The 15,104-nt window shown below is 46.4% G+C and overlaps 1 protein-coding gene across 3 annotated transcripts in view; it reads right to left on the bottom strand.

The window, feature by feature from the left end:
- Window positions 1–1,780: 1,780 nt before the first annotated feature.
- The window catches only part of LOC106568559 (MOB kinase activator 3B), a 76,153-nt gene continuing 62,829 nt past the window's right edge, over window positions 1,781–15,104 (bottom strand). For 2 of the 3 annotated variants that reach the window (XM_014139000.3, XM_014138997.3), the window contains exon 4: window positions 1,781–3,980. In XM_014139000.3, the coding sequence (XP_013994475.2) occupies window positions 3,850–3,980 (131 nt within the window). In that variant the 3' untranslated portion in view covers window positions 1,781–3,849. The remainder of the gene's footprint in view (window positions 3,981–15,104) is intronic. The other variant, XM_014138998.3, reaches the window with a different exon arrangement.

The raw sequence follows: 15,104 nt of genomic DNA, 5'->3' as shown, positions 1-15,104 counted from the left end.
TTCTATCCATTTTATATCCAGATCGCTCAGAATAGGTCAGTGTTCCTGGGTGGAGTGTCCAGTAGAAATCCAGTCTGTATCTGGCTGTTAACCCCACGGTCTCCTTGCAGGGTCTTCTGTCTGTTACAGGGCTGTTCCTAGTCTCTGGTCCACAGGGCTGTCTCTGGTCCACAGGGCTGTTCCTAGTCTCTGGTCCACAGGGCTGTTCCTAGTCTCTGGTCCACAGGGCTGTCCCTAGTCTCTGGTTCACAGGGCTGTCTCTGGTCCACAGGGCTGTCTCTGGTCCACAGGGCTGTCCCTAGTCTCTGGTCCACAGGGCTGTCTCTGGTCCACAGGGCTGTTCCTAGTTTCTGGTCCACAGGGCTGTCCCTAGTCTCTGGTCCACAGGGCTGTTCCTAGTCTCTGGTCCACAGGGCTGTCTGTGGTCCACAGGGCTGTTCATAGTCTCTGGTCCACAGGGCTGTCTCTGGTCCACAGGGCTGTCTCTGGTCCACAGGGCTGTCTCTGGTCCACAGGGCTGTCTCTGGTCCACAGGGCTGTCACTAGTCTCTGGACCACTCTATGGTCCGGGTCCACAGGGCTGTCTCTGGTCCACAGGGCTGTCTCTGGTCCACAGGGCTGTCTGTGGTCCACAGGGCTGTCCCTCACAGATCTCCCTCTGTGCAGAGATAATACACACCTCATATACCCTGAACGATGCGAAAGCTGCCGCCAGGATACCCGATCCTCCTAGGATATACCACCAGTTGAAGAAGCCGAAGGACACGCCTTTCACGATGCAGTACAGGCCGAAACACACCAGGAAGATCATCGACACGATCTGGACACACACTGGCGGGCTGCTGGCCTCCTCACCCATAGAATGAAAAGTTTTGGGTCTGTACCACCGACTGGTAGGCTGAGCTGCAAGAGATGGGTCTCTCCTGGGACAAGGGGCGCAAGCTGTGGCCCAAAGACAAGACTCCCGGTGGCAGATGATTGTCGCAGCGTTAGCTACGAGGAATAAGTAAATCATGTACCATTGACATGCCAGCATTAAACCTCCACCTCGGTTAGACCGACTCAGACAGAGACATACAATCACTTAGCTCCAGTGAGGTGAGAGGTACTGTAGAGGTGAGGTGTGAGTGCCCGGTCAGCTTTATATAGGCCTACTGTTGTACATGGATCTGATTGATTAGATGAACAACTCTCTCTCTTTTTAATTAGCTGTGGTGAGGATCAACCTTGACTTTAATCCATGTCGAGAACCTCTGAGGTGAATTAAAAAACACACTGGTGGATTAAAGCACTGTGAGTGGGTGTCCATGGAGAGAACTCTTCCTACATTGAGGTGTTAGCATGTTAGCCTGCTATTTATCATCCCATCTAATCACAGTGAGGTGTTAGCATGTTAGCCTCTGTGCTATTTATCATCCCATCTAATCACAGTGAGGTGTTAGAAAGCACAGAGGCTTACACCCATCTAATCACAGTGAGGGTTAGCATGTTAGCCTCTGTGCTATCTATTATCAATCTAATCACAGTGAGGGTTAGCACAGATGCTAACATGCTATCTATTATCCATCTAATCACGGTGAGGGTTAGCATGTTAGCCTCTGTGCTATCTATAATCCATCTAATCATAGATAGTGTATAAGTAAACTAAGCTAAACTAATGAGCTCAGAATAAGAGATTGAATTGCTGTGTTTCTCTCAACAACAGATCAGCCCATTCTGTATCGTAAACAACACCAGTAGGCATGTACTGTATAAAATCACCTTGTGAAAAGATAGGAACTTTTTCTGGAAGGAATCAAAATACACTTTATTGTTTCTGGTGTAGTAATGTTTACATGGAATCAGTCAAACTAAATGTAAAAATAATTGTAAATAAGTGTCTAGTTGACAATATTATCATCACTTTGTAGGTCAGACGCTTTGTGTTGGTTATTGTAAACATAACAGTCAGTTACAGACTGATGATTGAATAACAAATTTGATTGTAGTGTTGCTAAAGTATCATAAATACATATTCACTAGGCTAAGGATGCCAGCACAACAAGTTAATTTACATAGAAAGAAGTCCTCATGGTGAAGTAATGAAAAACAGGATCATGATGGATGAACACCTGAAAGGACCAATGAAACTACAACCCCCCCCCCCCCCCCCGGAAATATCACATTTACATAAGTATTCAGACCCTTCAGTACTTTGTTGAAGCACCTTTGGCCGTGATGACATCCTCGAGCAGACAGGTGTGTCCCTTTCCAACTCATGTCCAATCAATTGAATTTACCACAGGTGGACTCCAATCAAGTTGTAGAAACATCTCAAGGATGATCAATGGAAACAGGATGCACCTGAGCTCAATTTCGAGTGTCACAGCAAAGGGTCTGAATACTTATGTAAATAATGTATTTCTGTTTTTCTAAAAACCTGTTTTCACTTTGTCATTATGGGGTATTGTGATGTCATTATGGGGTATTGTGATGTCATTATGGGGTATTGTGATGTCATTATGGGGTATTGTGAAGTCACTATAGGGTATTGTGATGTCATTATGGGGTATTGTGAGTTCATTATAGGGTATTGTGTGTAGATTGATTAGGAAAAAATGTATGTAATCCATTTTAGAATAAGGCTGTAACGTAACAAAATTTAGAAAAAGTCAAGTGGTCTGAATACTTTATGAATGAACTGTATAGTGTACTGCCTTTGCCCATAGGCCATAGGGTCTCATAGGGCCCCATAGGGTCTCATAGGGCCTCATAGGGCCCCATAGGGTCTCATAGGGCCCCATAGGGTCTCATAGGGCCCCATAGGGTCTCATAGGGTCTCATAGGGCCCCATAGGGCCTCATAGGGTCTCATAGGTCCCCATAGGGTCTCATAGGGTCCCATAGGGTCTCATAGGGTCTCATAGGGCCCCATAGGGTCTCATAGGGCCCCATAGGGTCTCATAGGGCCCCATAGGGCCCCATAGGGCCTCATAGGGCCTCATAGGGCCCCATAGGGTCTCATAGGGTCCTGGTCAACAGTAGTGCACTATATAAGGAATAGGATGCCATTCCTACGTTTTGTTTTGTTAGCCAGCCAGCTGGCCAGTGAATCAGTCAGCTGGCCAGTGAATCAGTCAGCCATCCAGCTTGCCAGTGAATCAGTCAGCCAGCCAGCTTGCCAGTGAATCAGTCAGCCAGCCAGCTTGCCAGTGAAACAGTCAGCCAGCCAGCTGGCCAGTGAATCAGTCAGCCAGCCAGCTGGCCAGTGAATCAGTCAGCCAGCCAGCTGGCCAGTGAATCAGTCAGTCATCCAGCTGGCCAGTGAATCAGTCAGCCAGCCAGCTGGCCAGTGAATCAGTCAGCCATCCAGCTTGCCAGTGAATCAGTCAGCCAGCCAGCCTGCCAGTGAATCAGTCAGTCATCCAGCTTGCCAGTGAATCAGTCAGTCATCCAGCTGGCCAGTGAATCAGTCAGCCAGCCAGCTGGCCAGTGAATCAGTCAGTCATCCAGCTTGCCAGTGAATCAGTCAGCCAGCCAGCTTGCCAGTGAATCAGTCAGCCAGCCAGCTGGCCAGTGAATCAGTCAGTCATCCAGCTTGCCAGTGAATCAGTCAGCCAGCCAGCCTGCCAGTAAGTCAGTCAGTCAGTCAGTGGTCCTAGTAGTCATACTCTCATATAGAACATAATCAACTCGTGCAAAAATGAGTTAATCAGCTCCTCCTCTGTGATCTGGTCTTATAGAGAGAGTTCTTTTAACATAACAAACTACATCCTGTCTTGTCTGTGCATCCAGCCAGGCAGGCCAATCTGCAGGTAACATGGTTCTTCTCCGGCGACCAGACGCACAGTGATGATGTCATCAAGCTCCACTAGAGGCATCTCTGCTGCTCACTGGACACCCGTCCCACAGCGTATCCATGGTAACCTCCTCCCAGGCCATCAGCAGCTCCAGTGGTTCTGCTCCAACACCTCAGTGACACATCCCAGACGTCATATCTTTCTGGAAGAGATAAATAAGTTACTAGAGAGAGTGAGAGGATGAAACTGATTCAACGTTCACAATTGCGTTTGTTTACAACGACACTTGTAACTGTGCTCCGTTCGATACTGTTTCATGACAACTGTTGGGTCAAGACAGGTGTGAGTCCCTGTATCCGCGGAGAAGGAGTTTGGTACAGTGACAGGCTGGTAAACTGAGCTGAGCTCCACTTTGGTGAGAGGGCCATCACTACTCTCAAGGTCAATGTACTAACACACCCAGAGAACTCACAGCTAGGCAACAGCCTTTCTTCCATCGACCAGGGCCAGTAGAAGGGTAGCACCAAGACCTCCAGTCGTCCTGGTCCTTATTTCTGCTTCATGTGTGCTGCTGTATTTGTTTATTTTCTGTTGCCTAGGAGATCTATACTACACAAGAGCTGGCCTGCAGGAACAAATATATTCCTGCAGGCCATTCCCCCATCACTCCTCTTGTCCTTATCTCTCTCTCCTGAGCCACCATGAGGTCAAATGAGAAGGACTCACAGGAGCTGGCAGAAGACATCTGTCTGTCCCTGCCGTGTACTGCCGACCAGAACCAGACTGACTACATCTCCCTGTTCCACTGATAGAGGACTGATTACATCTCCCTGTTCCACTGATAGAGGACTGATTACATCTCCCTGTTCCACTGATAGAGGACTGATTACATCTCCCTGTTCCACTGATAGAGGACTGATAGAGGACTGACTACATCTCCCTGTTCCACTGATAGAGGACTGATTACATCTACCTGTTCCACTGAAAGAGGACTGATTACATCTCCCTGTTCCACTGATAGAGGACTGATTACATCTCCCTGTTCCAATGATAGAGAACTGATTACATCTCCCTGTTCCACTGATAGAGGACTGATTACATCTCCCTGTTCCACTGATAGAGGACTGATTACATCTCCCTGTTCCACTGATAGAGGACTGATTACATCTCCCTGTTCCACTGATAGAGGACTGATTACATATCCCTGTTCCACTGATAGAGGACTGATTACATCTCCCTGTTCCACTGATAGAGGACTGATTACATCTCCCTGTTCCACTGATAGAGGACTGATTAAATCTCCCTGTTCCACTGATAGAGGACTGATTACATATCCCTGTTCCACTGATAGAGGACTGATTACATCTCCCTGTTCCACTGATAGAGGACTGATTACATCTCCCTGTTCCACTGATAGAGGACTGATAGAGGACTGATTACATCTCCCTGTTCCACTGATAGAGGACTGACTACATCTCCCTGTTCCACTGATAGAGGACTGATAGAGGACTGATTACATCTCCCTGTTCCACTGATAGAGGACTGACTACATCTCCCTGTTCCACTGATAGAGGACTGATAGAGGACTGATTACATCTCCCTGTTCCACTGATAGAGGACTGATAGAGGACTGACTACATCTCCCTGTTCCACTGATAGAGGACTGATTACATCTACCTGTTCCACTGATAGAGGACTGATTACATCTCCCTGTTCCACTGATAGAGGACTGATTACATCTCCCTGTTCCAATGATAGAGGACTGATTACATCTCCCTGTTCCACTGATAGAGGACTGATTACATCTCCCTGTTCCACTGATAGAGGACTGATTACATCTCCCTGTTCCACTGATAGAGGACTGATTACATCTCCCTGTTCCACTGATAGAGGACTGATTAAATCTCCCTGTTCCACTGATAGAGGACTGATTACATATCCCTGTTCCACTGATAGAGGACTGATTACATCTCCCTGTTCCACTGATAGAGGACTGATTACATCTCCCTGTTCCACTGATAGAGGACTGATAGAGGACTGATTACATCTCCCTGTTCCACTGATAGAGGACTGACTACATCTCCCTGTTCCACTGATAGAGGACTGATAGAGGACTGATTACATCTCCCTGTTCCACTGATAGAGGACTGACTACATCTCCCTGTTCCACTGATAGAGGACTGATAGAGGACTGACTACATCTCCCTGTTCCACTGATAGAGGACTGATTACATCTCCCTGTTCCACTGATAGAGGACTGACTACATCTCCCTGTTCCACTGATAGAGGACTGACTACATCTCCCTGTTCCACTGTATGGAGGCTGATAGAGGACTGATTACATCTCCCTGTTCCACTGATAGAGGACTGATAGAGGACTGACTACATCTCCCTGTTCCACTGATAGAGGACTGATTACATCTCCCTGTTCCACTGATAGAGGACTGATTACATCTCCCTGTTCCACTGATAGAGGACTGATTACATCTCCCTGTTCCACTGATAGAGGACTGATAGAGGACTGACTACATCTCCCTGTTCCACTGATAGAGGACTGATTACATCTACCTGTTCCACTGATAGAGGACTGATTACATCTCCCTGTTCCACTGATAGAGGACTGATTACATCTCCCTGTTCCAATGATAGAGGACTGATTACATCTCCCTGTTCCACTGATAGAGGACTGATTACATCTCCCTGTTCCACTGATAGAGGACTGATTACATCTCCCTGTTCCACTGATAGAGGACTGATTAAATCTCCCTGTTCCACTGATAGAGGACTGATTACATATCCCTGTTCCACTGATAGAGGACTGATTACATCTCCCTGTTCCACTGATAGAGGACTGATTACATCTCCCTGTTCCACTGATAGAGGACTGATTAAATCTCCCTGTTCCACTGATAGAGGACTGATTACATATCCCTGTTCCACTGATAGAGGACTGATTACATCTCCCTGTTCCACTGATAGAGGACTGATTACATCTCCCTGTTCCACTGATAGAGGACTGATAGAGGACTGATTACATCTCCCTGTTCCACTGATAGAGGACTGACTACATCTCCCTGTTCCACTGATAGAGGACTGATAGAGGACTGATTACATCTCCCTGTTCCACTGATAGAGGACTGACTACATCTCCCTGTTCCACTGATAGAGGACTGATAGAGGACTGATTACATCTCCCTGTTCCACTGATAGAGGACTGATAGAGGACTGACTACATCTCCCTGTTCCACTGATAGAGGACTGATTACATCTACCTGTTCCACTGATAGAGGACTGATTACATCTCCCTGTTCCACTGATAGAGGACTGATTACATCTCCCTGTTCCAATGATAGAGGACTGATTACATCTCCCTGTTCCACTGATAGAGGACTGATTACATCTCCCTGTTCCACTGATAGAGGACTGATTACATCTCCCTGTTCCACTGATAGAGGACTGATTACATCTCCCTGTTCCACTGATAGAGGACTGATTAAATCTCCCTGTTCCACTGATAGAGGACTGATTACATATCCCTGTTCCACTGATAGAGGACTGATTACATCTCCCTGTTCCACTGATAGAGGACTGATTACATCTCCCTGTTCCGCTGATAGAGGACTGATAGAGGACTGATTACATCTCCCTGTTCCACTGATAGAGGACTGACTACATCTCCCTGTTCCACTGATAGAGGACTGATAGAGGACTGATTACATCTCCCTGTTCCACTGATAGAGGACTGACTACATCTCCCTGTTCCACTGATAGAGGACTGATAGAGGACTGACTACATCTCCCTGTTCCACTGATAGAGGACTGATTACATCTCCCTGTTCCACTGATAGAGGACTGACTACATCTCCCTGTTCCACTGATAGAGGACTGACTACATCTCCCTGTTCCACTGTATGGAGGCTGATAGAGGACTGATTACATCTCCCTGTTCCACTGATAGAGGACTGATAGAGGACTGACTACATCTCCCTGTTCCACTGATAGAGGACTGATTACATCTCCCTGTTCCACTGATAGAGGACTGATTACATCTCCCTGTTCCACTGATAGAGGACTGATTACATCTCCCTGTTCCACTGATAGAGGACTGATAGAGGACTGACTACATCTCCCTGTTCCACTGATAGAGGACTGATTACATCTACCTGTTCCACTGATAGAGGACTGATTACATCTCCCTGTTCCACTGATAGAGGACTGATTACATCTCCCTGTTCCAATGATAGAGGACTGATTACATCTCCCTGTTCCACTGATAGAGGACTGATTACATCTCCCTGTTCCACTGATAGAGGACTGATTACATCTCCCTGTTCCACTGATAGAGGACTGATTACATCTCCCTGTTCCACTGATAGAGGACTGATTAAATCTCCCTGTTCCACTGATAGAGGACTGATTACATATCCCTGTTCCACTGATAGAGGACTGATTACATCTCCCTGTTCCACTGATAGAGGACTGATTACATCTCCCTGTTCCACTGATAGAGGACTGATTAAATCTCCCTGTTCCACTGATAGAGGACTGATTACATATCCCTGTTCCACTGATAGAGGACTGATTACATCTCCCTGTTCCACTGATAGAGGACTGATTACATCTCCCTGTTCCACTGATAGAGGACTGATAGAGGACTGATTACATCTCCCTGTTCCACTGATAGAGGACTGACTACATCTCCCTGTTCCACTGATAGAGGACTGATAGAGGACTGATTACATCTCCCTGTTCCACTGATAGAGGACTGACTACATCTCCCTGTTCCACTGATAGAGGACTGATAGAGGACTGACTACATCTCCCTGTTCCACTGATAGAGGACTGATTACATCTACCTGTTCCACTGATAGAGGACTGATTACATCTCCCTGTTCCACTGATAGAGGACTGATTACATCTCCCTGTTCCAATGATAGAGGACTGATTACATCTCCCTGTTCCACTGATAGAGGACTGATTACATCTCCCTGTTCCACTGATAGAGGACTGATTACATCTCCCTGTTCCATTGATAGAGGACTGATTACATCTCCCTGTTCCACTGATAGAGGACTGATTAAATCTCCCTGTTCCACTGATAGAGGACTGATTACATATCCCTGTTCCACTGATAGAGGACTGATTACATCTCCCTGTTCCACTGATAGAGGACTGATTACATCTCCCTGTTCCACTGATAGAGGACTGATAGAGGACTGATTACATCTCCCTGTTCCACTGATAGAGGACTGACTACATCTCCCTGTTCCACTGATAGAGGACTGATAGAGGACTGATTACATCTCCCTGTTCCACTGATAGAGGACTGACTACATCTCCCTGTACCACTGATAGAGGACTGATAGAGGACTGACTACATCTCCCTGTTCCACTGATAGAGGACTGATTACATCTCCCTGTTCCACTGATAGAGGACTGACTACATCTCCCTGTTCCACTGATAGAGGACTGATTACATCTCCCTGTTCCACTGATAGAGGACTGATAGAGGACTGATTACATCTCCCTGTTCCACTGATAGAGGACTGACTACATCTCCCTGTTCCACTGATAGAGGACTGATAGAGGACTGACTACATCTCCCTGTTCCACTGATAGAGGACTGATTACATCTACCTGTTCCACTGATAGAGGACTGATTACATCTCCCTGTTCCACTGATAGAGGACTGATTACATCTCCCTGTTCCAATGATAGAGGACTGATTACATCTCCCTGTTCCACTGATAGAGGACTGATTACATCTCCCTGTTCCACTGATAGAGGACTGATTACATCTCCCTGTTCCACTGATAGAGGACTGATTACATCTCCCTGTTCCACTGATAGAGGACTGATTAAATCTCCCTGTTCCACTGATAGAGGACTGATTACATATCTCTGTTCCACTGATAGAGGACTGATTACATCTCCCTGTTCCACTGATAGAGGACTGATTACATCTCCCTGTTCCACTGATAGAGGACTGATAGAGGACTGATTACATCTCCCTGTTCCACTGATAGAGGACTGACTACATCTCCCTGTTCCACTGATAGAGGACTGATAGAGGACTGATTACATCTCCCTGTTCCACTGATAGAGGACTGACTACATCTCCCTGTTCCACTGATAGAGGACTGATAGAGGACTGACTACATCTCCCTGTTCCACTGATAGAGGACTGATTACATCTCCCTGTTCCACTGATAGAGGACTGACTACATCTCCCTGTTCCACTGTATGGAGGCTGATAGAGGACTGATTACATCTCCCTGTTCCACTGATAGAGGACTGATAGAGGACTGACTACATCTCCCTGTTCCACTGATAGAGGACTGATAGAGGACTGACTACATCTCCCTGTTCCACTGATAGAGGACTGATTACATCTCCCTGTTCCACTGATAGAGGACTGACTACATCTCCCTGTTCCACTGATAGAGGACTGACTACATCTCCCTGTTCCACTGTATGGAGGCTGATAGAGGACTGATTACATCTCCCTGTTCCACTGATAGAGGACTGATAGAGGACTGACTACATCTCCCTGTTCCACTGATAGAGGACTGATTACATCTCCCTGTTCCACTGATAGAGGACTGATTACATCTCCCTGTTCCACTGATAGAGGACTGATTACATCTCCCTGTTCCACTGATAGAGGACTGATAGAGGACTGACTACATCTCCCTGTTCCACTGATAGAGGACTGATTACATCTACCTGTTCCACTGATAGAGGACTGATTACATCTCCCTGTTCCACTGATAGAGGACTGATTACATCTCCCTGTTCCAATGATAGAGGACTGATTACATCTCCCTGTTCCACTGATAGAGGACTGATTACATCTCCCTGTTCCACTGATAGAGGACTGATTACATCTCCCTGTTCCACTGATAGAGGACTGATTACATCTCCCTGTTCCACTGATAGAGGACTGATTAAATCTCCCTGTTCCACTGATAGAGGACTGATTACATATCCCTGTTCCACTGATAGAGGACTGATTACATCTCCCTGTTCCACTGATAGAGGACTGATTACATCTCCCTGTTCCACTGATAGAGGACTGATTAAATCTCCCTGTTCCACTGATAGAGGACTGATTACATATCCCTGTTCCACTGATAGAGGACTGATTACATCTCCCTGTTCCACTGATAGAGGACTGATTACATCTCCCTGTTCCACTGATAGAGGACTGATAGAGGACTGATTACATCTCCCTGTTCCACTGATAGAGGACTGACTACATCTCCCTGTTCCACTGATAGAGGACTGATAGAGGACTGATTACATCTCCCTGTTCCACTGATAGAGGACTGACTACATCTCCCTGTTCCACTGATAGAGGACTGATAGAGGACTGACAACATCTCCCTGTTCCACTGATAGAGGACTGATTACATCTACCTGTTCCACTGATAGAGGACTGATTACATCTCCCTGTTCCACTGATAGAGGACTGATTACATCTCCCTGTTCCAATGATAGAGGACTGATTACATCTCCCTGTTCCACTGATAGAGGACTGATTACATCTCCCTGTTCCACTGATAGAGGACTGATTACATCTCCCTGTTCCATTGATAGAGGACTGATTACATCTCCCTGTTCCACTGATAGAGGACTGATTAAATCTCCCTGTTCCACTGATAGAGGACTGATTACATATCCCTGTTCCACTGATAGAGGACTGATTACATCTCCCTGTTCCACTGATAGAGGACTGATTACATCTCCCTGTTCCACTGATAGAGGACTGACTACATCTCCCTGTTCCACTGATAGAGGACTGATAGAGGACTGATTACATCTCCCTGTTCCACTGATAGAGGACTGACTACATCTCCCTGTACCACTGATAGAGGACTGATAGAGGACTGACTACATCTCCCTGTTCCACTGATAGAGGACTGATTACATCTCCCTGTTCCACTGATAGAGGACTGACTACATCTCCCTGTTCCACTGATAGAGGACTGATTACATCTCCCTGTTCCACTGATAGAGGACTGATAGAGGACTGATTACATCTCCCTGTTCCACTGATAGAGGACTGACTACATCTCCCTGTTCCACTGATAGAGGACTGATAGAGGACTGACTACATCTCCCTGTTCCACTGATAGAGGACTGATTACATCTACCTGTTCCACTGATAGAGGACTGATTACATCTCCCTGTTCCACTGATAGAGGACTGATTACATCTCCCTGTTCCAATGATAGAGGACTGATTACATCTCCCTGTTCCACTGATAGAGGACTGATTACATCTCCCTGTTCCACTGATAGTGGACTGATTACATTTCCCTGTTCCACTGATAGAGGACTGATTACATCTCCCTGTTCCACTGATAGAGGACTGATTAAATCTCCCTGTTCCACTGATAGAGGACTGATTACATATCTCTGTTCCACTGATAGAGGACTGATTACATCTCCCTGTTCCACTGATAGAGGACTGATTACATCTCCCTGTTCCACTGATAGAGGACTGATAGAGGACTGATTACATCTCCCTGTTCCACTGATAGAGGACTGACTACATCTCCCTGTTCCACTGATAGAGGACTGATAGAGGACTGATTACATCTCCCTGTTCCACTGATAGAGGACTGACTACATCTCCCTGTTCCACTGATAGAGGACTGATAGAGGACTGACTACATCTCCCTGTTCCACTGATAGAGGACTGATTACATCTCCCTGTTCCACTGATAGAGGACTGACTACATCTCCCTGTTCCACTGTATGGAGGCTGATAGAGGACTGATTACATCTCCCTGTTCCACTGATAGAGGACTGATAGAGGACTGACTACATCTCCCTGTTCCACTGATAGAGGACTGATTACATCTCCCTGTTCCACTGATAGAGGACTGATAGAGGACTGACTACATCTCCCTGTTCCACTGATAGAGGACTGATTACATCTCCCTGTTCCACTGATAGAGGACTGACTACATCTCCCTGTTCCACTGATAGAGGACTGATTACATCTCCCTGTTCCACTGATAGAGGACTGCTAGAGGACTGATTACATCTCCCTGTTCCACTGATAGAGGACTGACTACATCTCCCTGTTCCACTGATAGAGGACTGATAGAGGACTGACTACATCTCCCTGTTCCACTGATAGAGGACTGATTACATCTACCTGTTCCACTGATAGAGGACTGATTACATCTCCCTGTTCCACTGATAGAGGACTGATTACATCTCCCTGTTCCAATGATAGAGGACTGATTACATCTCCCTGTTCCACTGATAGAGGACTGATTACATCTCCCTGTTCCACTGATAGAGGACTGATTACATCTCCCTGTTCCACTGATAGAGGACTGATTACATCTCCCTGTTCCACTGATAGAGGACTGATTAAATCTCCCTGTTCCACTGATAGAGGACTGATTACATATCCCTGTTCCACTGATAGAGGACTGATTACATCTCCCTGTTCCACTGATAGAGGACTGATTACATCTCCCTGTTCCACTGATAGAGGACTGATAGAGGACTGATTACATCTCCCTGTTCCACTGATAGAGGACTGACTACATCTCCCTGTTCCACTGATAGAGGACTGATAGAGGACTGATTACATCTCCCTGTTCCACTGATAGAGGACTGACTACATCTCCCTGTTCCACTGATAGAGGACTGATAGAGGACTGACTACATCTCCCTGTTCCACTGATAGAGGACTGATTACATCTCCCTGTTCCACTGATAGAGGACTGATTACATCTCCCTGTTCCACTGTATGGAGGCTGATAGAGGACTGATTACATCTCCCTGTTCCACTGATAGAGGACTGATAGAGGACTGACTACATCTCCCTGTTCCACTGATAGAGGACTGATTACATCTCCCTGTTCCACTGATAGAGGACTGACTACATCTCCCTGTTCCACTGATAGAGGACTGATTACATCTCCCTGTTCCACTGATAGAGGACTGATAGAGGACTGATTACATCTCCCTGTTCCACTGATAGAGGACTGATTACATCTCCCTGTTCCACTGATAGAGGACTGACTACATCTCCCTGTTCCACTGATAGAGGACTGACTACATCTCCCTGTTCCACTGATAGAGGACTGATAGAGGAGTGACTACATCTCCCTGTTCCACTGACAGAGGACTGACTACATCTCCCTATTCCACTGATAGAGGACTGACTACATCTCCCTGTTCCACTGTATGGAGGCTGATAGAGGACTGACTACATCTCCCTGTTCCACTGATAGAGGACTGACTACATCTCCCTGTTCCACTGATAGAGGACTGATAGAGGACTGATTACATCTCCCTGTTCCACTGATAGAGGACTGATTACATCTCCCTGTTCCACTGATAGAGGACTGATTACATGTCCCTGTTCCACTGATAGAGGACTGATTACATCTCCCTGTTCCACTGATAGAGGACTGACTACATGTCCCTGTTCCACTGATAGAGGACTGATTACATCTCCCTGTTCCACTGATAGAGGACTGATTACATCTCCCTGTTCCACTGATAGAGGACTGATTACATCTCCCTGTTCCACTGATAGAGGACTGACTACATCTCCCTGTTCCACTGATAGAGGACTGATAGAGGACTGATTACATCTCCCTGTTCCACTGATAGAGGACTGATTACATCTCCCTGTTCCACTGATAGAGGACTGATTACATCTCCCTGTTCCACTGATAGAGGACTGACTACATCTCCCTGTTCCACTGATAGAGGACTGATAGAGGACTGATTACATCTCCCTGTTCCACTGATAGAGGACTGACTACATGTCCCTGTTCCACTGATAGAGGACTGATTACATCTCCCTGTTCCACTGATAGAGGACTGATTACATCTCCCTGTTCCACTGATAGAGGACTGATTACATCTCCCTGTTCCACTGATAGAGGACTGATTACATCTCCCTGTTCCAATGATAGAGGACTGATTACATCTCCCTGTTCCACTGATAGAGGACTGACTACATCTCCCTGTTCCACTGATAGAGGACTGATTACATCTCCCTGTTCCACTGATAGAGGACTGATTACATCTCCCTGTTCCACTGATAGAGGACTGATTACATCTCCCTGTTCCACTGTATGGAGGCTGATAGAGGACTGATTACATCTCCCTGTTCCACTGATAGAGGACTGATAGAGGACTGATTACATCTCCCTGTTCCACTGATAGAGGACTGATTACATCTCCCTGTTCACTGATAGAGGACTGATTACATCTCCCTGTTCCACTGTATGCAGGCTGATAGAGGAAGTAGACGAGGGGAAAATGGAATAAAATGAAAACCTTCA

Source organism: Salmo salar, chromosome 13, assembly GCF_965601325.2.
Source record: "Salmo salar chromosome 13, fSalSal1, whole genome shotgun sequence".
NCBI lineage: Eukaryota > Metazoa > Chordata > Actinopteri > Salmoniformes > Salmonidae > Salmo > Salmo salar.
The sequence above is the reverse complement of the archived record's forward strand: the minus strand, read 5'-3'. Positions and strand labels throughout refer to the sequence as shown.